The sequence below is a fragment of the Marmota marmota genome, unplaced genomic scaffold (assembly GCF_001458135.2).
Source record: "Marmota marmota marmota unplaced genomic scaffold, marMar, whole genome shotgun sequence".
Classification (NCBI taxonomy): Eukaryota; Metazoa; Chordata; class Mammalia; order Rodentia; family Sciuridae; genus Marmota; species Marmota marmota.
In genome coordinates this window covers 9203368-9229388 of record NW_025999924.1, presented here as the reverse complement: position 1 = coordinate 9229388, position 26021 = coordinate 9203368, and the positions used below count along the sequence as shown (strand labels likewise).

The 26021-nt window shown below is 36.5% G+C and overlaps 1 protein-coding gene across 1 annotated transcript in view; it reads left to right on the top strand.

Moving 5' to 3' along the window:
• Itga2 (integrin subunit alpha 2) overlaps positions 1 to 26021 on the top strand; it is a 99470-nt gene extending 73449 nt beyond the window's left edge. Inside the window, exons 17-30 of the mRNA XM_015497363.2 lie at positions 2179 to 2330; positions 4430 to 4540; positions 4718 to 4800; positions 5226 to 5367; positions 6462 to 6554; positions 7121 to 7197; positions 7276 to 7359; positions 11186 to 11288; positions 12554 to 12664; positions 13652 to 13756; positions 15510 to 15623; positions 18753 to 18842; positions 21240 to 21356; positions 21945 to 26021. Of these exons, the coding sequence (XP_015352849.1) occupies positions 2179 to 2330; positions 4430 to 4540; positions 4718 to 4800; positions 5226 to 5367; positions 6462 to 6554; positions 7121 to 7197; positions 7276 to 7359; positions 11186 to 11288; positions 12554 to 12664; positions 13652 to 13756; positions 15510 to 15623; positions 18753 to 18842; positions 21240 to 21356; positions 21945 to 22025 (1463 nt within the window). The 3' untranslated portion in view covers positions 22026 to 26021. The remainder of the gene's footprint in view (positions 1 to 2178; positions 2331 to 4429; positions 4541 to 4717; positions 4801 to 5225; positions 5368 to 6461; positions 6555 to 7120; positions 7198 to 7275; positions 7360 to 11185; positions 11289 to 12553; positions 12665 to 13651; positions 13757 to 15509; positions 15624 to 18752; positions 18843 to 21239; positions 21357 to 21944) is intronic.

The following is a 26021-nucleotide window of genomic DNA, read 5'->3' as shown; positions in this document are numbered from 1 at the left end:
AAATAAGGCCAGAATACAAAGCCAACATTAGATTCATATGTGGCACAACTTTCACTACCCTTAGTTCATAATCTACCAGTGTGAAGACTACTTCTTTATTTTCTGGAACTTAGACTTTGTGTAATATGACAAAACAATGCAAGACTTCATATCCATCTGGAAGTTTTCTTTTCAGGTATTCAAACATTGACCCGACTTTGAGCTGTATAGCTCACAGACCTGCCTTGGAGCACACGTCCATCTGAGGAGCCATGATAATTATATCACAGATCACTACTCTATGAACATTGTTACTAGTCTGCCTAAATCATTAAATTGGAAGACACATTAGTTAGCAGGAATACCTGGCTGCTCATCTTTCCTGCCTAAAGCAAAAATGTGCCTCAAGCATCTTCCACATTTTGACCATATTTCATCTTTTCTATTGCCTCACATCAGAAATTCTACTGTCAGAGAATTTCCTGGGCCATTGATTGGCTGCTGAGGGTCCCTGGCTTTCATGCTGTCATTCACCATTTCCTTTGAATCTTTCACCTTGATTCCCCAGGTTCACACTGATAAGCCAGTCGTCATCGTCTCTCACTTAATTGCTTGTCAATAATAGTGTATAAGGCAAGAATCCCATCCTCTTAATTGTGGAAAGTGAATTATAAAGCATATGGTTTATATTATTTATTACATTGGGCACATGTTCCAGTATGAGACTGTATATCAGTTTCACCCATTTGCTTTAAAAAATGAAAAGTATTATAACATGTACAAACTTTATCCTAACTACAGTGATCTCCCCACCATTCTTTTTTTTTAATATAAATTTTTTTGTTGTAGATTGACACAATACCTTTATTTATTTATTTATTTAATTTTTTTGGTGCTGAAGATTGAATCCAGTGCCTCACATGTGCTAGGCAAGTGCTCCACCACTGAGCCACAACCCCAGCCACCCACAATTCTGTTTTTAATTTTCACTGCTTATTTTTAGTTAATTTGTGTGTGTGTGTTTGTGTGTATTTTAGCCATATTTTTGGTCTCATTAAGTAATTAGAGCAAGAAAAAATTGTTCAGTATTGTCAATAGATAACTTTAAAAGACACATAAAGATTTAATGCCTTAGGGAGTATATTCAAAGCATTAAATCTTTATGTGTCTTTTAAACTATCTATTGACAATAATGCATAAAATACTGAAAGAAATAAAATCTGATAGAATAAACCCAAATAAAATAGTTGCTACTATGAATAGCACGAGATACTCACTCTAAATTTCCAACAGTGGACTTTAATTGAAAGTAATAGTTCTGATAGTTTAGACACTTGGTACCATCATCAATTTTCTTACACAGTGTTTTTTTTTCCATTTTTAATTCACTGAGATGATATGATTATCTTTATTTGATAGCTGAAGAAGCAGAGGTTCAAAGAGATTAAGTTGCCCAAAGTGACAGAGCACAGAGACTATGGAATTAGAATTCAAACCAAGTCTGACTTGAACCTGATTGTGGCAGTGTGGCATGTCTTTTCCCCATGAAAGATTGTAGAACATGCTGGCACTGTACGAATTCTTCCAGAGGACCTTAGTTAGTCCTTAAGGGGACATTTGTCCCTTAAAATGGCAGAGAAACAGATAGAACACAGAATTTATTTCAAAAATACCCAAGTGTTATTTCTTACCAAGTCTTAGCTGTGTAAACATAAGTGAATTCTTTTATCTCACTGATTCTATATCATTATCTCAAAACTAAAATAACAGTATCCACTTCCCAGATTTATTGTAAAGCTTGTATAAGGTAACATGAGAATGTGTTTAACTGTAGGCATTCAATAACTGTCCCTTTGTTTTCCCTGTCTCCATGTTATGGAGAAGGAAGCCGAGGCAGGAGGCAGTGAGCAATTGGACCAGGTTTATCTGTAGATTTCCCAGTGGCAAGTCCAATGTTCTTTCCACAGCTCCCAGCCACATTTGTCTGAATAACATTTCTTTGTATCCAAAGTCAGTTATCAGAGCTAGAATTAAAAAATCATATTGTGCTACCTTTAGTTCATAATCTACCAGTGTAAAGACTATTTCTTTATTTTCTGGAACTTACAGAGACTTTGTGTAATATGAAAAAACAATGCAAGACTTTTTTTTCCTTCGAAGTTTATTTGTAATAACATTTCTTTATGATTTTTATCACAGCTATTATGTATAACATCACACTTGATGCAGATAGATATTCATCCAGAGTAACCTCCAGAGGTTTATTTAAAGAAAATAATGAAAGGTGCTTGCAGAAGAATATGGTAGTAAATCAAGCACAGAGTTGCTCTGAGTACATCATTCTTATACAGGTGAGGCCTCATGGTCACAAAAGTTCTAAAATGGAAATTTGTGTTAGAAAATGCTTGCCCTCCTAATTATTTCCTTTCTTGTCTAATTCTATGAACAGGAAGCATATTTCCTTTATCTTTATACTTATGGTCACATTTTATTATTATATAAATTAGTGGCATTAAATTTTATTTGGGATTATTACTAAAAGGGTTAAAAATAAGATTCTTAAAGAAATTAAAGACAGTACTTTCTTTAATGTTCAATATTGCAAATTTACAGTGGACAAAAAAATTTATTTTCATATTTTCCCATTGGGGAAAATTTTATTCATTTTAAACTACTGAAATTCCAATTCTAATTGTTTCCACTATTGATAGGAGAACTATGGTAAGTTAAAGATTACATGTTCTAATCTTGTGCCATAATTAATATAGTTCTCAGGGTTCTTGAAAAACTCCCAGGTAGGAAAAATGCTTCTCAGGAGAAAATTTCCAAGAGGAAATTTATTTTATATATTTTATGAAACATCTCCCCTTAGCAACTACATAATGATATTTGAAAGCGTGATTTACTCAGGAAACCACTTTAGAAAGAACTGCTTAAGTATTCTATCCTAAACACAGTTCTCAGAGGTTAAGGCACCTAAGAATTGCCAAGGAAACTCATATTAAATCCACATTCTGGGTTCCCAACACCATAAATTGGGTTTGAAGGGGCAAAGATTATGCCGATTTAAGGGACATGCCGGCTATTCCCAATGTGGATGGATGGTATAGAGATCACACTTCAAGAAAAGCCAAGCATGAGATTTGGGAAGACATCAACTTCATGGTTAGACGAATGAAGTGCAGTAGACTTGTTTAAGTTATTATTTCATTTTAAAGTTTCTTGTCTGTGAAGGCCTGGATTTTGTTGTTGCTGTTGAAATCCTAATTATACAGATTTTTTAAAGAAAACAAAAGCTGACTTCCATTCTCTCCTATCTGGTATCAACTAGTGATTCAAATTATACATGTAATCCATTGTGGGGAGATGAAGACAGCCAAGCTGTTTTTCTTGAAGAAAAAAAAAAGACCTATTTACTGTTTGACATCAATACCACATGAGACCACCCAATATACCAAGCCTGCTGCTGACTGAGGAAGCTCAGAGTCAAGCTGTCCTCGTATCAGGATCCCAGAAAGGACTCAAAGACTTGAGAATAAGTCCTGCTGGTGAAATGTACTCAACGACAATGAACATACTGTGTCTGGGGAGAAGGGAAATTAGATTCTTAGGATTGTTTTCATTTGTATATACATAATTCTTTCTTGACAAGAACTGGAAAAGATTTGTAAGAGGATTGCTAGATGAGTTTTGCAACTGTTTTGGCATTTTACATGTTTCATCAGACAAGAAGCCTCAAAACTGGAAGGGACCCAAGCCTCCTGTAATGCTGCAAATCCTCTACTCTGTATACAGAAGCAAAGCAGAGTGTGTGTACAAGGCTGACTTTAATAAGTATCCAGTCACATGTACATCATCTTCATGTACAAGCAGCAACAGAGTTCCTAAAAGTCAGCTCGGGCCAGAGGCTAAAGAGCTTGACTTTGGACATAGGAATCTTTATCTGGTTTTGTAGAGAAGGCTTAGATTCTGACCAAGGAAGGAAGTATTCTTGCCCCCTCCTTAATAGCCATCCATGAGCTGGGTCATAATAAGCCCTTCCAGAGGTTTGATCTGGATACCTGGGGACTCTTTAGTCTTGAAAATAAGAATGAGAAGGACATAGACATCAGCTCAAAAGCAAGGTACTGATTTAGAAGTCATTGGAAGATTATCATGTTATAATGACTTATGCATATATAATGAGATTATTGATGAATTCAACTAAGAATTGCTGCTTTAGATTTTTACTGTAATCAAGAATCTTTAGGTTTCCTAGTAGTATGGAGGCTTACAGCAGAAGTAGGATGGAAAAGAGGAAGCAGAACCTGATCATTCAAAACAAGCATATGCTATGCTACATAATCAAGTGCTAATTCTTAATCGTAAACACATTTGAAGTCATTTTCTTGTTTTAAAGCTGCTGTGCCTTAACATGCTGACTCTGTGGTGTGTGTGTGTTCTGTGTTAGAAACCCTCTGATGTTGTAAATTCTTTGGATCTGCGTGTGGATATCAGTCTAGAAAATGCTGGCACTAGCCCTGCCCTGGAAGCCTATTCTGACACAGTCAAGGTCTTCAGTGTAAGTGCCACATGCCCTTTCTCCATTGAGATTGGCTAACAAAGGTTCACAGTCACTGCAGTAGTGTTTTAAAATACCCAGGACAAAGTCTTAATGTCTTAATTTTCTAAAAAAAATGCTTCAAGTTATATATATATATACAAACATAGATATACATATATGTCTTTTTTTTTTCAGATCCCTTTCTATAAAGATTGTGGTGACGATGGACTTTGCATCTCTGACCTGGTTCTAGATGTCCAACAACTACCAGCTGTTCAGTATGTTCTATTTTAACGCTCAGTATAAAATGTGTAAATGAAAGACACAGTTGATTGTTTCATTCAAATCAATGTTTATAGAGGTTGCTTTTTTTTTACCAAAAAAAAAAAAATTCACACTAGTAAAGACTAAATTATAATTTCTATCATTCACAAAAGAATAGAGCATAAGAAATACAAAATTCTTGGTATTTGGATAGTTGTCCCTGCCATGTAATTAAAAGCAACAACAACAAAAAAAAGTCTCGTAGCATTTACTTATGCATAGTAGCACTTTTATGTGAAGATAATTTATTATTATTAAGCAATTTTCTCACTTTCCAAATAGAGTTTATTTCTTAAATGTATGAAGTTTATGAATATTTGTCTTTTTTATTTTTAATGCCTTTTTTTCTTTTTCTTTTTCTTCTCTTGATTTTTAATAGAGAACAATCCTTTATTGTCAACAATCAAAATAAAAGGTTAACATTTTCAGTAACACTGAAAAACAAAAAGGAAAGTGCCTACAACACTGGAATTGTTGCTAATTTTTCAGAAAACTTGTTTTTTGCTTCATTCTCCATGCCGGTATGTGAGGACACCCTGAGCACTGTGTTTCGCACTTGCTTTAACTGTCTTCCTTGTACTCAAACCTCCCGCATCCTCTAAATAGTCTAAAGAAGCCCTGTTCCCCTGGGCGTGATCAGTCCTGAACTATGGCTTCTAACTGGTTGAGCCACAGGAGAGCTGTCTGGCTCTATATCTAGAGCCAATTCTGCTTTGCAGCTCTGGTCACTTTTTCCTTTACCCCGACACTTGGCAACAGTAGCCAGACACTCCTGTAACTCTTCCCGAGCCATCTGTGTGATGAGATTGCTGTGGTCCTGCACAGATGTCCTGCACTTGCTGTGAGGCATCTGAGACGCATGGCTTAGCCAGGGCTTTGCAACCCCAGGTCTTGTTACTGCCAAGATGATGCATTCCAGCAAAGCCAGGCAATCAAGTGGACCTGATCACTAAACCAGGACTGCCTTGACCATGAGGGCCCCTTGGTCCCTCCTCTGCCCTTAAGCCATGCAAAGCAAAGAAGGAAAAGCTGTTTTCCGAGGGAGCTACTTGATTAAAGGTTTAAAAAACGGTTCATCCAATTTAAAGTTAATGTGAACTCACAATAGATTTAGAGTTCTTAGCTTATTCTGACCTTAGCATTTAATGTTCTGTGCCAAATAGCAACATTTTACTTTAAAAACAAAATGAAATGAGGAAAAATTAAAAAAGAATATTTGATTGATTAAAAACATGGATAAATAACAACATAAATATTTTTCTCTTGAAAATATAAATTTCAAAAATATGAAGAGAATGGTATGACTAAAGATTTCTGAATATTGGATTAAAGCCTTTTGTGCTTCCAAAATATAATAACTGATTTCCTTCTTAGAGGGAAAATCCAACTTTTAATCTATTCTTTGCTTTGTCCAGATATATCTTTAGAGTTAGCAGTAAAAATAGTATATTAGTTAATTGCACAGTACAAGGTTTTCAAATCTTTAGTGACAATAATCTGTATGAATGTAAACCAATCTTACTGCTAAAATGTACCTGTACATTTTTCAGTATGTATGTACACACACACACATTATCAAGTAATTGATTGTTGTTATTCCCCTGGTCTTGTTCAGGCTGATGGTACAGAAGTAACATGTGAAGTTGGTTCATCTCAGAAGTTTCTTTCCTGTGATGTGGGCTACCCTGCTTTGAAGAGGGAACAACAGGTACAACTTGCATGTCATCCTCAAATCCATTCCAGGCACACCTCAGCATTCATGTCAATTCACCAACATAACATCTTCTTTATTAGATATTATCATTTGATAAGCATCACAAAATAACCAGGATTCATGCTTAGAAAAGTTTCTTAATAGCTGATTTTTTTCTTTAAATTATTAATAAATGAGAGATTTTTCTACATGTAAAAATACACACACTATATCAAAAGTGCTTTTTGTCTGAATATGTTGATCAATATAGGTCAAAGCATTGAAGTCAGAGTCACAGAGATCACCTGGTGTTTATAAACAAGTTTCATGTTTGCCCAAAGATTTGCAATTCAGACACGTATCTCATGAGGCTGGATAACTTCTATGTCAGTTGAAATTTAAGCTCTCCCAATTCTAAAGTAAGCAGGTTAAAGCAAGGTCAACTAAAAATATTCTACAAGTGTAAAAGCTTAAGGTGTATAAAATTCAGAATCAAACTGGAATGAGTTTACTTTATGAGGAACATTTTTTTTCCTGTGTATAAAGCATCATAGATTGATCAATTTTAATTTTGTGTATAGGTGACTTTTACTATTAACTTCGACTTTGACCTTCAAAACCTTCGGAATCAGGCATCTATAAGTTTCCAAGCCTTAAGGTAAAACATAATGAATTGAAGATGAATGGTTTTTAGAATAGTTCTCTTTGAGTGATTTCTTCATGTTTGTTCCAATAGTGAAAGCCAGGAAGCAAACAATGCAGATAACTCAGTCAACCTCAAAATTCCTCTCCTGTATGATGCTGAAATTCACTTAACCAGGTACGTTAAGAGTATATGGGTAGATAGCCTGTTGTCATTGGCACCCCCTGGTTTTTAACACACTTGGCTCATGACTAGAGAAGCTATCTGTATGCTCAGTCTTAACTAAAGAATTAGTTATGAGACTTAGTTTCCCCCTTGTCAACTAAAACAGAAGTCCATAGACAAATTGGTGCCTAGGAAAACTTTAAGTGATTCTTTGGGTTTATTGACTCAGAGCAGCAGCACAGGAAGGCAGAGGACAAAGCTCCCCTGCAGGCCCTCAGAGGGAGTACAAACCTTACCAAGGTATTGAAACAGACTCTTAAGGGCCCTGAGAGCTGCCAGAAGTTTCTTCTCACTGCCTACTTCCTAATTTGCTCATGAGAAGTCAAGTTATATCCCTGCTTCTGAACACTGAAGCCTTCTGAACACTGAAGCCCCCAAACCTATGCTTTGTACTTGGGAAGTCACAACAAATTCAGAAATGGAAACTAGGCCAAGTCTAGCTTCTGAGTGGAAAATTCCATTTTTTTTTTTTTTTTATGTGTGTGTTGGTGTTGGGGATTGAACCCAGGGCCTTGCGCATGCAAGGCAAACACTCTACCAAAGGAGCTATATCCCCAGCCCATGAATGGAAAATTCCTGACAAAAGAGATTAGGGTTTTCTTCCAACCAGGAGGAAATGAGGGATTTTCCAAAGGAAGCCATTCATGAAGAAATGCTTTTGTTCCTTTTCTTGCCTTCCCAAAGCAAGTAAACTTGAGAGCAGTGGTTAAAAGTTATAACTATCTTGAATTGTTCAGAGGAACAGCTGTCTTTGAAAGTGAGTAATATACACATCTCACAGGTAAAAATAGGTTGACAGCACTTTAACTCACTCAGAAGTGAGTCTGGTTCATGGAACAGACCATCTGAGGTCATTGTTTTAGGGGCATGAGCCAGAGGGATGCCTACCTCTAAGCCTGCAGTCAGACTTCTCTGCCCAGTGAAGCACAGACCAGTGACCCAGGAAAAACATGAGGCAGTGTTTCCCCAAGAAGTCCAGTGACAACAGTTTCTCTAGCTCATCACCGTAGCCCCTAAAAGCATGGAATATGCAGATTATCTAATAAATCACTAAGCAAAAACAAAAAGGAAAATACGTCATCCTGTCTGGAGCTTGAGATGCATGAGCAAAGATGAAAAGAATGCTTCTGTATCAAGTGAATCGTGAATACACATGAGTGGAGACTAAATTCAGACCAAGTCATCCATCCCTGAAGAATTAATCAATAACGACAAATTTCAAAGACTCACAGTTCTTAAAATAAGATATTGAAGACAAATGCAGCCACAGAGATCGGTATTGGCACATTGTCTGAATATTTTTCTTCTCACCTACATTGATTCTTTCTTCTACATACTTATTGTTAATAAAGACTTTTGGTCATTCCATTCTACCCATAGCCAATTTTTTTTCAGATATTTTAACATGAAATAAATATAACTTTGAAATGGGACTTCACTTTTACTAATTGACAGCTATGTATTTTTATGTTGGTGATTTGGATTCCATTACATCCCAATAAATGTATAGCTAAAAGCTTAATGTGGAGAATTATAAAGAACAAAAGTTAAAGTGGATCCTAATCCTACAACACACAAATAATTATCCAGATGTTTTCTAGAAATAAAAACATTAAATGTCTATAGAAAAATCTAAATATCACAGGAAGATATACAATGAAATAGGAAGTACACCTTCCCTCTCTCCTCAGTGGCACTCTGTAGGAGACTCACAGGTGTAATTTGGAAGAGCTCCTAGGTAGAGTTTGTTTATCTACATTCCAGTAGATAGCAACCACTCTAATACTGTTTAAATATATAGTTATATTTTATAAATATGATGGATGAAAATAGGTGGTGATATTAGAATTATTTTTGGAACAAGATCCCTCTGATCATAGCTAAATGCCGCTATAAATATATTAATCAACATTTAAGTAACTTAGGAAAAACAAGTAACGAATGGGCACGTGTAAGATCTCTTTAAAATTCAAAAAGCTGAGCATATTAATCAATTTATAAATTGGCCCTGTTTAGGAGCTCACACAAACATCTTCAAAAAGGCAAAGAGAATAATCTATATACACATAGCCAGCCTTTCTGTTTCAAATCCTTGTCACTTTTCCCATTTTCCATTTAAGGCTCACCAATCATTGTTTCCCCTCATATATATAACCTTGACAAATACCACATCTATTTAAATCTTCCTATGACATATTTTCCTTCTGAGATTTTTGGAAAAGCGTTTTCTAAGGCATAAAAAAGAGAAACACAAAGTTTCAGTAGAGAAACTAAAAAAAAAAAAAAAATCTGTCTCAGAAAATATCCAGCCCAATTTTTTTTTTTAGAAAATGGAATCAACATCCTATAACTAAGATAAACTATCCATTGGAAACAAAAGGAGAGGATCTGCATAGTGCTTTCCAGACTCCTTCTCCTGCCACCTGCTCCTTCATATTCTGAAGAAGTTGCCCTGGCTGGAAGCCAGCCTTAGAGACCCAGAAATAAGCACGAAGATGGGAGATGTCAAGTTTCATTCCAGTCTGAGTGCTCCCCTGGGTTTCCTCTGACCTAGACTCCACTATGTTTGCTGCTGTTAGTTGGCAATCCTAAGCAAAAAAAATCAAGATCAGTCCAATATCTCTAGTCTAGTCTCATAAAATCTCTGGGTCATCCATCTTGAAAGTGATTCCACTTACTGGTGAAAACTGATTTGATCCACCCCAATTTAGACCTGAACCATTAGAGTTGGCTTGGAACTAGAGATGAATAGGAAGAAGAATTAATAAAGAAAATTTATGTCCTGTTTCATAGGCTCCCAGTAACGAATAATGCAGGAGCTAATACCCAATACCCCATTATTGTATTCCTGCCATCCAGGTGAAAAAACCCTGGCTTATAAATACATTCATGCAATCAACAAGGATGATACTAACATATATTAACATAACTGTCAACAGTCACCTTAAGAACAGTTCAAGGATCCATTCTAAAGTAAAACTGTACTTACTTTAGAAACTTGACAAGTGATAAGCATGTAACAGAATCTCAGCAGAAAGACAATGAAGAGACTTTTTTTAAAAAAAAGAATTTGTTTTAGTCTTAGAAATACATATTGGACCATAATATCATAAGCATTTATTATCATTAATACTTTTAGAAATTTTATTATAATTATAATTGTATGTTATGTATGGATTACAGAGTGATAATTCAACACATGTATACAATATGCAATGATAAAATCATGAGTGATTGACATTTCTACATCCTTCAATTTTTTAAAGTTTTTTATTGACATGAAATAATTATACCTGTATTTATGGGGTATAGTATATTTCAATACACATATGCTTTGTGCACTTATCAAGTCAGGCTAATTATCATTTTTTCATCCTTATCATTACTTAGTTTTGGAGGTTTTAAGCTCGTTTTTTCTAGTTATTCATAAAACATATAATAGTCATTGTAGACAATAGCCACCCCACTGTGCTGCAGAACACTAGAACTTGTCCTTCTCTCTGCTGTGTTTTAGTGCCCTTTATCCAACCTCCTTCTATTCTCTCCCACCTCAGATTTTCCCAGCCTCCAGTCAGACATAGAAAGACAAGGTCCCCATGTTCTAGCTCATATGTGGAAGCAAAAGCAATCAATCTGAATGTGGAATAATCATTTTACTGCTTTTGTAACTAAAAGTAAACTGTTTTACTTGTAATATAAGCTACAAAAAAACTTAAATATGATGCTTCAAGACAATATCAAAACTAAAAATACTGACTTTATAAATGTTATTCAATAGATCCACCAACATAAATTTTTATGAAGTTTACTCAGATGTGAATGTTCCTTCTATCGTGCACAATTTTGAAGATATTGGTCCAAAATTCATCTTTTCTCTTAAGGTTGGTAAGCCTATCATAAGGTTGGTAAATCAGGAAAAGGCATGGGGTGGCGGGGATGAGTCTTGGAAGAGAAGAAAAGGAAATGAAGTTGAAATACCCCCCTGATTCTCAAACTTGAGCATGCATTAGGTTTACCTGGAGGGCTTGTTAAAACAGGCTTCATTCCCAGAATTTCTGAGTCAGTAAGTCTGGGGGTGGCCTAAAAATGTGTATTTTTGACAAGTTCCCAGGTGATTCTGATGCTGTTAGTCCAGGTCCTATATACTTTGAGAGCTACTAGGATAAACAACAGATATGTAAACAAGTCTTTGTGTTTAGTTATATGAAGTGGGTAAGAGATAATGATATATCTTCAAGGCAAATATTCAATGGAAATCAATAGGATATTACTGTGGCAAACATCCTCATAATAGAATGATGTTGCCAGCTTATTCTTGGAGACCACTTCTGTTTTAGAAGCTTACAAGTATGGGTTTTGTACAGTCATACCTGGTAGTATCTAAAAACATTTTTGAGTTAAATTGTAATGTTTATGAACAAGCAATTATGTTCTAAAGACTATGATCAGTCTTATGAAAAGAAATTAAGTTGTGAAAAAAATGGCTTTCATAATTATGTTATTAAATGGGAGAAATTTTGGAAAGTAGAAAAGCATCCATCCTCCATCCTGAATCAGTACCGTTTTATTTTTTGTACATTTCCTTCTAGTCTATGACATGGCTGCAACTATCAAGTTTTGTGACTTCAAAAACAATCTAAAAAAGAATCTTGATTTGTTATACAGATACTGGAATTTATAAAATATGGATGGTATTCGGTAGCCATGTTTTGTTGGAAATTTAATCAGTTCATAGTAAAAATAAAATAGCATTCATAGTGTACTGAGTATCAGCCATAGTATTGTTTTAAATATACATGTTACCATGTTTAATTTCCAGATAATTATGAGATTGGTACTGTTATTATTCCTAGGGATTTTTTTTTAAAATTATAGAACCAATAAGACATAAGCACTGTCCACCTAGAACAGAAACCCCACCAATGAGAACAGACGGTATACCACCGCATGCCCATGGTGTTTCTGATTATCTTTATTTCACATATGAGAAAACTGTAGCATAAGGAGCTTCCTTACCGGAAATTCTGCTACTCTGTTGCAGTTGCTTACTATATTACAGTTGTCCTCCATCAACACAGAGATTATTGATAATTTCCCTTGTGTCCATGAATCATGTCGTGACAGGAGTGTTTTCTTCCATATGTAGGTAACAACAGGAAGTATTCCAGTGAGCATGGCATCTGTAATCATTCATATCCCTCAGTACACCAAAGAAAAGAATCCATTGATGTACCTGACTGGGGTGCACGTAGACCGGGTAAGGACCACAACATAGCCTATAAAAATGTGCACTTTTAAGATGGAAATAACCCAGGAGTTCTGGGCAGCTGTCTGACATTTTGTAGATGAGAAACAAAGAATAACCTCTCTGTATCCCAGGGGCCAATTACTTAGCAGTTAATTTCATAAAGATAGCTCTCTAACATTAGTGTTTTTTTTTTTTCTGAAAGTTTCTCAGTGGCTCTCCCGTGTAGCCTGGGCCAAGAGGCACTGCTCTAGCAAAACACCTTGACGTTGGCTTTCTTTGGACCAGGCACTTAGCTGGTTTTACAGTTTTGTTCTTCCTACACTGTGCATGGGAGACTATAGGACCTAAAAATCTAAAATGTTCCACAGACAAGAACCCTGAATTAAATCATTTGCAATATATTTATATTCCAAATTTATCTCATCACTTATGACCTATGTATTACCCCATTTGGCAGTACTACAACCAAATACCTAAGGCTAGGTAGCTTTTATAAAGAGAAGAGATTTATTGAACCTACAGTTCTGGAGACTCAAGGGTATGATACCAGCATCGTTCGAGAACCTCATGGTGAATGCTAGGAGGCAGAGAGAGGGGTGGGGAGAACATAGTCAAACAGGAAACTAGACAGGGACTGGAGTTCCACAATTGCTTCTGAGGACACAACCCCATTTAGGGCCTCCTGCTGGGTCCCAACTCCTAAAGGTGCTGTCCTCTCTGAACACTGCTACCCTGGGGATCAAGTTAATTACATGAACTTTGGGGGACAAACCACCTCTAAACCAGAGCAGGCTATAAGAACCTAGACCACCTCATCAAGTCACCTCAGAGGATTTGGATACTGTGGTTTTACTTTAGTGGCCACCAGAAGTTCGGCCAGGTAAGCACAGCTGCAAGGATCCTAATCCCCCTCCCCAGCAGGACATCCCAACATGTTGAAAGGAACATCATCAACCATTTTGCTTCCTAAATCTGATTTGGTGTTCTTCCTTGTAGGCTGGTGACATCAGCTGTAAAGCAGAAATAAATCCTCTCAAACTAGGACAGACTTCTTCATCTGTGTCCTTCAAGAGTGAAAATTTCCGGCACACTAAAGAGTTGGTGAGGACAGGGGCCCCAGGGGAGTTTCCTGCAGTGATTCAGTGTTTGCTTTGCCTGGCATCTCGGCACCTCCCTTCTCCACCAGTTCATATCTTAGACCACCCTCATTTTGCCTTCAGTGGCTTGCGAGAGTAGGGGTTTAGACAGTACATTCTCAAAGAGAGGTTATTGGAATTATTAATTAGGCCATTACTTACAGAATGCACGTCCAGCGCTCCTGACATCAAAAGGACACTTGTGACCATTGTGTCTCTGTGCGGCACACTTTGGGAAAGTTGCAAAGAGCTGCAAGAGTTGGGTGTGTCCTCTATAGGTGGTGTCCTTGATCCCTTTCCACATAGTCACTGATGTCTTTCATTGAGCTTCTTCTAAGTTTGCTACCCTCTTTGTTTTTCAGAACTTCATCTTCTGCTCCCAACCTATGCCTTTATCTTTTGGAAAGAGATTAGTCTAGCATTGTGCTTGGCATATATTAAGCATTCAAATAAGCAAACATTTAGTGAACAATAAACCCTGAACAAACCACATCTCTCCAGTCTGAATAATATTGAAATTCTCCTGGTTTTCTTTATTGCAGTTGTTTTATTTTGTGAAGGATGGAAAATAAGGGAGAATGAAATTTTGTCTCTTAATGAGCACTAGACCACATACAGATTTGTGTGTGTTGTTACTTAAATGCCATTGCTACCTTTTGACCTTTGACATATACCAATATGTCATAACTGTTTATGGGTGTGTGTGTGTGTATGTGTGTATGTGTATGTGTATGTGTGTGTGTGTGTGTGTGTGTGTTTGGTACTGAGGATAGAGCCCAGGGCCTCCTGCATGCTCGTCAAGTGGTCTACCACACAGCTACATCCCCAGACCCCTCATAATTGTTTTTTTTTAAATGTTTTAAGGTAGTTTAAGATTCACAGCAAAACTAATTGAAATCTACTGAACTTTCCTATATGCCCCATCCCCACATTCTCATGGCCTCCTCCACCATTGAAATCCAGAACCCAAGTGGTATATTTGTTACAATTAGTGAACCTACACTGACTCATCATTATCACCCCAAATCCATATTCCACATCAGGGTTCACTACTGGCATTGTCAAAATCCATAGTGTGGATTTTGACAGATGTATAATGACATGTATTCATGATTATAGTGTCATACAGAGAAGTTTCACTAGCAAAAAAAAAAAAAAAATCCTCTGAGCTCTGTATTCTTCCCTCTCTCTCAAACCTTGACAATCATTAATTCTTTCAAATTAAAAAACTTCAATTCTTTCCAAATTTAAAAATCGAAGAAATTCATTTTCATTATTAGGATTAATGCCTAAATTATACTAAAATTTGTTTATGTTCAATAATTTACTTAGCTAGTACATTATTGATAAACAAGTTGGATTTGTTGTTGTTGTTGTTGTTGTCATTGTCATTGTTTTTACTCTCAGATCTAGTGGTACAATAGACAGGGTTGGTGTACTTTAAATCCACACACTTTTTCTTATCTCCTGAGGCTATCTGTATAAATAGGAAATGGCTGGACACAAAGGGTATGCAATTTTTACATTTTGAGACCTAGTTAAAAAAAAAAAATCCCTTGAAGAAGAGTTCCAAGTACTAATAACTCATGAGATTGTTTATTTCCCTAGATCCTTCCCAGCACTGGGTTTCATCTATCTTTGTATAATTTTGGCATTTATTCTTTTTTACACCTGTATTAACACTCTCTTTTCTTTTGCTATTGACTCCAACCTGAAAGAACTGCAGAACTGCCTCCTGTAGTAATGTCACCTGCTGGCTGAAAGACCTTCACATGAAAGGAGAATATTTCATTAACGTGTCTACCAGAATTTGGAACAGGACTTTTGCAGCAGTAAGTATCAATATTACCCATTGGGTTCATAAATAACAAGGAAACATAGGCTTCATTATCAAGGAGCTATTAGGTTGATTCAGGTTTATGATAGCCACTTTACTCTGAGAGGAAGTAAGGTCCCATACCTTGCCAGTGCTCCCCCAATCTGGCTGTGCCTCAGAATGATCTGGGAGCTCATGCAATGTTCTGCTTCGTGGACTCCATGCCTACCTATGATACCTACAGGAATGAGGTCTTGTTGCCCTGGTTAAAGATAACATGTATATTGTCTCCTTCCTCATGTGTTCCTACATTTCTATCTTCCCAGTCTCCTTCACCACACCCATATCAAGATGCATACGACCCTGTCTGTCTCCTTGAACCCTTAACTATTTGGTCTTAAATCATTCATAGATGAATCCAGCATAAAGGTCTGTCTTCCCATATGAGAGCAGGTAATATCTGCTATCCTATTTGACTCTTCCTCTGGTAAGAGAGCCCAATGACCACACAACTTTTTAAGTCATTTCAATCTCCAAGAAAAATTCAAAGAATGTGCCCAATGTCAGTGTCATTTTCCCCTAAGGCAGGTATGAGTCTACTTAGCAGTGTTCCAGCATGGTTTGGGGTAGCCAAAATTTCAATGTAGCATTAAAATATAAGTATGAACAGGCTTCCTTAAATCTGACTGCTGGAGTATCTAGCCATTCCTTTTGCCAACCATGGCCCTGATTGAGTTGACAAAATATAAATTAGTATGAAACCTCCTGGGGCCTGTGTGGGTCTCACTGTACTTTTTTTTTTAACAAATAAATCAGTTCCCAAAGTGCTTCCAACCAGACTCCACTCTCTGTTTTTTCACCCTGTCATGGACTCTTCAATAATCCCCACTTCCTGATGTGGAGTTTTGTGTAAAAGATCAGACAACTGAGCTCTTCTAACTTGTGTCTGGAATCAAATATAAGCAAATATTTTCATACAGAGACATAATATAAAAAGGAATACTGAAATGTTAGGGAAAATACAGAGTTGGGGAGTGGGGAAATGAGGAGTTTGGTTTTCTTTTTGCTTGCTCTTATGTGTTTTCTTGTTATCTGCATTTGCTTCAAAGCCCTTGGGACAGTTCTAAGTCCCCTGAGATGCAACATAAGCTGTTAGCTGCACCACCTTCTAGCTGGGGCAGTTTGATGCTCAGTTTACCAGTAGGTCCTTGGCTCCTTGGATTTGAGGAACAGATGTTTCAAAGCAAACCTTGCCAACTGGGAAGGAAAAGTGGCTTTTGGACATCCAAATGCAGTCACGCCAGTACTGTAAAAAGTGTTTGGTTTTTCTTGAGTTTGTTTAAAGCTACACCATTTTAACTATGAGGTTTTGTTTTGTTTTGTTTAAGTACCTTCCCAACAGTTTTCAGAAACAGTAGTTTCACTTCTGGGAGCAAATTTCTTAGAAAGTATATTATTTATTCTTCTGCAACATGGTTATGATGGCTGAACTGAGAAAATACCCTGGAGAGGTATTCTATGTCAATTCCCACTGGAATCCCTCTTTCATGAAAGGTCAAATGTTTATTCTGTACCCTGTTTTCAGCTATTTCAACAGCAAAGTGGGTGTCTCTCAGGCCACCTGAGAGATCCAGTCTGAAATGTAGACCTCATTTCCTCTATTAGAGCACATTAACACACTGCCTTCTCTTGCCACCTTTTTTTCCTGATGTAGTGCAAGTCAACTTTACATGTCAAGTAATTTGTCATGAAGTGGTTGCTCAGGCTTCCAAGCTGATGGGAGCACAGGCTGCCATTGTAAGAAAAGGCCTTAATGCTTGCTGGCAGGTGTGCTGCTTCCCTTTCCCAGATGTGCAAGTGTGCCTGCTTATAGTTGTTACTCTTCCAGGAAATTGTGTTCCTGTAATAGGGGCCTGCTTTGAAAATGCAGATGTCTCAGAGTTGCAAGAAAAATTATTTCTGCTTCACAGCGACTATTCAACTAGCATTCACTTAACTGCTACTTTTTTTAACGTAAACTATTATCAATACTCAATATTTCCCCTATAACATATGTTTAAGAGACCAGTGATCAGGATTAACTTCTGATGCAATCTTCCATCTTGAGAAAATTAAGAAGAACCAAAGACCGAGCCAGTGGAAAGGAAATAAATTGCTCACTTTTTGGAATTATGTTCCCTCTTTCTGGCTCCTAGAGATAGTTTAACAAATTACCTCATGGAGTATGTTGAATCTTGTGCCCTAGTAACCAGAAAAACTGAGTCCTAGTAGCCAGAGCATGTGAAAACAGCTCTAAAATCTGAGCATTGTACTCTATTTCATATGAAGTGTCATGCCCAAATTTTGCAGTATAGTGAGAACACATCAATAACATTTCTAATGAAGAATAAATTTTTGTTTGACTAGATTGGAGAATGAATATAAAGTTATTTCATATAAGGAGGTTTCTAGTAACTTGAGCATAAAATATATATGTCCTTCCTATATGCCTACCTAATATCTAGTATTGTTTGATAGAAACACTTAGATTATGAAACCTGAAATTGTTCCTTACGTTATGTAATATGCCAAAGGATCAAGTTATCTGCTGCTGACATGCATGGTTAAGTTCAAGTGTACTTTGAGACAGCATTATTTTACAGGTGCACCCAAAAGGAAAATTCTCTTCTCTTATAAATGTTGGCTTTTCATTCCATTATGTGACTTGCTCAGGTACATACATAAAAAGACTATTTGTAATTTTCTCTCATGTCCCAAGTTTCATTAAATTTTTATTAATTTTCATTAACTTTATTTCTTGACATATTAAAAACATGTATTGTAAATCCTGGCTTTTCAACCATTTTCACGTTCAAATCACACAGGGAGATGTTTTAACTGGCTTCTGTCTGGTCCTACCCACCATGATTGGGTTTAATTTGTGGTGGCAAGGCCCAATAAACCAATATTTGCAAAGTTGCCCACCAACTCCTAATGAGCAATCCCATTACATAAGGCCCATTCAAGCACACAAACATTCTTGAGTCTTCATAATTGACATTTGCTCTTGTCACTTTCTACCGGCAAATAAACAAATAATAAACATGCCAAGTTTTCTGCATTTACTGCTGTTAGGATAAAATATTTTCCTTTTTCTATCTTCCAGTCGACTTTCCAGACAGTACAGCTGACAGCAGCTGCAGAAATTGACACCCATAACCCTCAGATATATGTGATCGAAGAAAACACTGTCACGGTAAGCACCGCACCCCTCCCCATGGTTGGCAACCTATTTCTAAAAATGCAGAATATTCATTCTTCTTATCCATGTGCATATGGAGGTATCTTACTGAAACTCTGAGTCTGATGATTATTATGTTGAGCTTTAGAAAAGGTGTTGGCTAAATTTCAGAGATATACATTTCCTCCTCCAGGCGCCCATGTTGGCAAGGCTGGGTTTCCTAGAAGTGATGATCCACAGAAAGGCACAACATGGGTGCTCATCTTGTTTGGGATATCACGTTATCCTTTCTCCATGCCCACATCAGCAATACCAGTTTTCCTTTCTCCTATGTTTACACAAAACCATCTAGACCTTAGGTCATATAATCCAAGTCATACAATCATAAATTGTATTTTGGAATACTTCTTATAGAGAACTGTTGAAACATAGCTACTAAATAAGGTATTTATTAGAAGACTTTTTATAGTATTTAATACAACCAGACACTGTCACTGTGTGGCATGTCCATTCATAGTCTTATATTCTAGAAAACTATAAATGCTCCCCTTGATAAAAATGATTCTTCAGAGAAATGCATTTCCACAGAAAACAAAGGTTCTCTGTTCCAAGAGCTGGCATGGATAACTCTCCTCTGCACTGAAACTCTGGTTAGCATATGCCATTTTTAGATATAGTAAGATTTTTATGCTCAGCTAATCTTCTGGCAGAACCCTGAGCATTTTCTTCCCAAAGCTTTTGTTAGGAGTTGGAAGCCAGATCACAACTTTGCCCCCAAGGCAGCTGGACAGCTGGCCTGGGTCCATTGCTTCAGCCCACAGACTGGTGAAAAAACCAATGGCCCGTGAACTCTGTCTGGGCCTCTCAATGCCTGAGATAGAGCTCACAACACTGCTGTGGCACTCTTGTCCCAGGGGAAATGATTCCACACAATAGAGGATGCTTTTTGCCACTGACTTAGGAACTTCAGTGAAAGTCCACACCTTCTTTTCAGAGGCCAGGCATGGAAAATTAGAAACAGAGCCAAAGGAAATGCAGACTTCAGATTCAGACTGCTATGAACTTAGCTTAGGGGGAAAGTACTATAGATTTTTCTTAAAAGCTCACTTTAGAAAAATGCAGTGTTCAAACAATATGTAAAACTCTGCTGAAGTCTTTGTGTTTTAGAAAGCAGACTTAAGCATATTAATTGAAAGTTCAAATTAACAACTTTTATGAACGTATTAGTTTCCCCTTTCTTGGTTTCCCCCCAGCAGCGCTAATAAGTAACAGAGATCAACTTTTACATGTGTCTACGAAAGTTTTCTTGAATCCAAACAATAATGGGATAATTTTGGAATAATGTTTTAAGCCCAAATAATAAATCAACACATCCCTCTAGGTAAATAAGTGACTATTATATTTATTTAAATCCCAGGCCACATAAAAATCCAAAACGCACAGCTTTGCACTCATGAGTCAATAGAGATCCATGGGCCCCAGGTTAGGGAGCTATGGAATAGAGAAATAGGCATATGACTGTGATTATGCTGTGTACTATATGAATTTTTAGGTACTTTATTCATAAATTTGTGAAAATAAAAACCCTGATTTTAGCTTTTGAAGACACAAATGAGGAGAAATACAGTCACCAAGGCCAGTTTCCAGTTTAGCCCAACCCCTAAGTTGCATGACAAGGAGCAGCTAGCTCATCTGCCACCTTAACTTAATACTATGATGTAAATAGATAATACCCCTTTATTTTGCTCTAAAACATAGCTAAGGATATTTTGTGAAGGAAATTGCTGATTCTTTCATCCATTAAAAAAATTAAAAGGAAGTAGAATATGAAGTGTTACAATAAAACTCTTAGGACAGCTGTTCCCATGCAGTATGACAAAGATTGCCAGGAAAATGGTCATAAAGAGTCATAAATGCCCTCAAGGACAGTTTCATCACTGCAAGGTCACCTTGAGCCCTGAGGTATTATATCTCGTCTTCCAACAACTGACACCAACCTTGACTGAGATTTAAGAGAAATCAATTAGTTTAAAAACCTGAAGCCAACTTCTTGTTGTTGAATCAGGAAAGCTCAGTGGATCATTCTCTGACTCCCTGGCCCAAGGCTGCTTTCAGTTGGTGGGAATGAAAACTAAATGAAACTGAAATTCTGGTTTCATAAATCATTAAGAGATCTGAGATTGTCATGTATTATGCAACCATAAAATACTGAAGCAATCAAAAAAGAGAAACTAGAATAATTTGGATTTTGCAGATTTTTCTCTAAAAACTGTCTACACACTGCTTGAGGAATGTCATCATGTCACTTCTAAAGCTGAGGACCTTCATTTATAGGATTACAGAATTGAACTAGACCATCTCCCTGTTTTCAATGCTAAAATTGGATACTCAATTGTGAACATGTATTTACAGATCCCCCTTATGATAACAAAACCTGACGAGAAAGCTGAAGTACCCACAGGAGTTATAGTAGGAAGTATAATTGCCGGAATCCTTTTGCTGTTGGCCCTGGTTGCTGTTTTGTGGAAGGTAAAAAATAAATAAATAAATAAATAAAAATAAATCATATGTTAAAATACAGGACTCTTAAAGCTTTCTGTCTTCAATTTCCTTACAAAATAGCAACTTTAAGCATTATATGGCACTGCCTCTGTCATGGGGAAAAGAAATGCAAGGCTGTTTACAGTTTCTCACTCGGTCTTTGAAAAATCTGATCTTATTTTTTTTTTTTAACTTCCATTCATTCAGGGTGCTGAAATTTTGTTCAGCTCCAATAAGTCTACTCTGAGAAATTTAACTTTATACTTTAATTGAACTGTCAAGAACTAAATTTCCTCACTAAAGGGGTGGGAGATACCAGATTAGCAATACGCTTTCCACACTTTCACTCTCCAGAGCCTTGGGGACTCCCAGAGGTGCCTCAGAGGAAGTGGGCAGCTTAGGGGCCAAAGGTACCATGCCAAATAAGCCATGGGTGGAAAAATTATTTTTTTACTTATGCATGTTCATTGGGTACAGTGTGATGTTACTATATGGGATATTCATGGTATAATATTCAAGTCAGGATAATGATCATACCCAAGGAATGGTAACATTTTTATGTTGTCGCCTTTACAGCTTGGCTTCTTCAAAAGAAAATATGAAAAAATGGCCAAAAATCCAGATGAGATTGATGAGACCACAGAACTCAACAGCTGAACCACTCAGCAGATGCTTCTGTAGTGGGAACTGGCAGCATCCCAGCTGGGGTTTTCTGTGATGGTGAATGGGGTTCTTCTTAAGTCCGAGTTTCTTAATATGTAATAGGTAAACTAGCTTGATATTTGAAGAGAAACTGCTGGTCAGTTTGAAAGGAAGAAATTGTGGGTGGGGGCTTGGGATATAAAGGGTAAAAAACTTATTTTCTACGGGGAAGAAAAAAGCAATCTTTAAACTGGCTGGTCCAGGGTTTACATTCTAATGTGTATTATGTCACAAAGATGATGAAATGCTTCCAGGCATGACAAGTCTTAAATAAATTCTAATATTTTCTCAGAATTTGGGGGGTAGGGAATGCTATCTTTAAAATGATTGATTTAAATAGCAACCCTAAAAATGGAAGTACCCAGTATATCTATTATATATAATTATATATTATACAAAGATTATATCATATATAATAATTACATATTATCTATATATCACATAATTTTGTACATTATTATATAATGTATAATACTGTATAATATATTATACATATTATATATAATATATATTATATTAGGTACTTCCGTGTGTGTGTGTGTGTGTGTGTGTTTGTGAAATTATCATGTTAACAAGAGGGCAAAAAAGCTAACATGTTGTTTTTCAATTTATGCTGCTCATCCAAAGTTGCCAGAGAAGATACTTTTAAGTGATAATTTTATTTGTATAAACTCGGTAAATTATGCCATTGGTTCTTTCCAGTCTCAGACTCCAGCTGCCTCTTCAGAATCCTATCTCACTTTAATTGTCAAAACATGGCTGAGTAACTAAAAGCTTAAAATATACCTCCTACAAAGAAAATCTCCATTTAAATTGGAGAAGGGAACAGTGTAAAGGCCAAGGCACAAAACTTTGCTTATATAAATGATTATATTACAAATTTCTTTTCTGCAATCATTAAAAGAATTATTTATTAAATTGTAAAAACAAACATTAAAATGACCAAGTTTGAACCTGGGCTGGATGGTGTGAGCATATGAGGGACATGGGGAACTGTCCATCAAGCTCCAGCTGTAGTCCTGGGGCCATGATCCTCTTAGAGAGCAGTGGTCCTGACAGTGCCTCTGGAGATGACTCTTACCTCACTAGCTCCACGTTTCAGACTTAGAATTTGTCTTTCACTTTTTATATTGAAGTGTTGCATTGTGGGTACTGGGCTTCCTTCCTCTTTTCTTTTTTTTTTTAATAACAAATGTTTGGTAACACTGTTGTCTGCTGGAGGCCCAGCCTGTGCCAAAGGAAGGAGGAAATGTCCTTTCTTTTAGGATGCACAACAGTTAGTACCTAGTGAATTTTTGAAAAAGGAGCAATTTCTTTAGCATCCTTCCTCCCCCCTTTCTGAAACATTCCCCCACCCTTTGATTCCCAGTCTGGTACGGGTCCCCTGCAGCTTCCTTCCTCTTCCATTGTTGTTATCCATCTTACTTCACCCTTCATCCAAATGTCCCATGCCCTGGTTAGCTGCTCCATACCACATGTTAACAAGAAAAAGTCATTTGTTCAGTTTACACATCTGGGTGAATTACTGAACAAGCTCAACGTCAGGGAACTATTTTTGCTTATTGCTAAGTAAGAAAGAAAAATAGTCTTGAGTAAATTTCTAAATGTTGGAATTTCAGGCAGTATAAACAAGGTAGAATAAAACAACATTTTGGAAATTTACAAGAAATCACAGAGACATTGGAAATGACCATACTAGAAGGTGCACCCTCTGTGCTTGTCTTGTTTCTACAAGAGTCATCTTCATATAGGCAACCTTGTTCAAAATATTGATTATTAAGCCCCAATTTCTGAGGTTCTTATTTGATCAGATTGGAATGAGGTCCGATAATCTGCATATTGATAAGTACTCCATCATTACACTGTAAATGGACCACACTTTGAGGAAGCCCACCCTTTTCTACCTTTTGTTCCCTTTTTTCTCCATTTCTGAGCCTGCATATTCTCTAGACTTCGAAGACTTGGATGAAAAAAGCATAGGCAAGAGCAGTGGGGACCATTACATGCCCAATGCTTTGGACAAAGTCTTCAACCTCTATGTCTTCAGTGTCTTCATTATAAAATTGGAAGACTGGGCTGGAGCTCAGCAGTGATGCTTTAGATTTTAAAACTATATGATCCAGACTTCCTACAATACAAATAGACAATCTTCCATGAATTTGACTTGGAGGAGATGTCAAAGGAAAATAGGAATTTGCCCTTGTGCATATGGTGGCCTTGGCTGCCTTACTGACCTGGCCAGAGATAGCTCTGGACTATTTAATGACTTACTTTGTATTTGACAAAGTAAAACAAACAAGAAAAAATATTTAGCCATAAAATGTCAGGGGTTTATAGCAAAAACAGCATGGTTTTCTCTAGTGAAGCATGCCATAGCATCTGATTCTTTTAACAGCTGTGTGGACTGTTTCATTCCAACCAAATTTTTATTAAAAAACAAAATGGAGGAACTAGTCCTTAGGCTGACAAGGAGTATTTAACAAACCATGTAACTACTGCATATATGCACACTATTTTTTTCAATGTGATTTACAAAGAACAATGGCACATCATTCCTTTGATTTCACTCGCCTCACCTTCCTTAGATAAGGGTAAGCTAAGGTGATATCACACATTGAGCTTGAGAGCTCTAACTAGCCTTGGCTTAGGTAACCAGCCTAGATTACAGTCTCCATGGAGTCGGTAGATTACCAACTAAAAATTAGCCACTTGTCTCCACATATATCACTCTAGGGCAGGGTTTTCAGCCTTAGTACTATTGTTTGGAGCCAGATGGTTTTCATGGGAGTGAGGTGGTGGGCTGTCCTATGTCTTGTAGGATGTTTAGCAGTATCCTTGGCCTCTATCTACTAGGTGCTAGGTAGCATCCTCCAGGCACAGCCATGACAATCATAAAATGTCTCCAGACATTGCCAAATGACTCCCAGGAGGAGTGAATTTCTCAAGCACTTCTAAACAAACTGAGTATACATCCAAGAAATTAAGGGAGAAAAACAGAAGTTGTGTGTTCCATTCAACCACACTTTTGCTTTAAAAGTAAGTATAGGCTTAAAAGATGTCCTGTTAAAATTTCCATTTCATAAATGGTACATAGACAGGTGTATAGAGTGTCATGAAAACTAGAGTTTCATGCTTGGCTGCCACATAAGCTTTATAAAACAGTAACATAGAAAAATAACTTAAGGAAGAAACTTCATTGAGATTTAAAATGTACTTTACTCATTTTAGCTGTAAACTGAGAACTCCTAACTGGACAGAAATCTTTCCAGCTAGAAGTGTTATTTTTATAAAAATAGTGAAAGATATCTATTAACTGTGAAAAGTAAATAAAACAAAGAAATTTATTATAATTACACAAGTGATTATAGATTACTTAAACTGAGCTTTCTGATTCCTCCTTAATATTAATTTGTATAAACAATTATAGTATTATACCCAATATAATACATTCAGGACTATTCACTTTAATCAATTTGAAAAATTAAAACATCTAGAGGTGAAAGATAAGAATGGGGGTAAAGTTTGAAATAAATAAAAATGTTAATTACTTCTTTGAATTTTAAATAAAAATGTAGCCATTATGTAAATATAAAAAGTATCATATGTACTTGATTCATTTTGGCAGATGAAGTCAAAATATAAATGTATATATTGCACGACTATGTTGAAACTGTATATTTTTAAAAAAAGAAGTTGTCTTAGTTCCTTTATATAAATGTTTGCTTTTTATAATTAAAATGTTTTGCCTTTTTCCTCTCCACCAAAACTATAAAAATGAATGTATACATTTTGTACATCAAGTTGCACAATTCATTTGATTTAATCAGAATGGTAATCAACAAAAACTAATGGCTTTTCTCATATCCAAGCATGAGAACAGAACAGAAAACCACTTTTTTCATACCACATTATAGAATATCATTTATTAAAGTTGTTTTGAATATAAAGCTA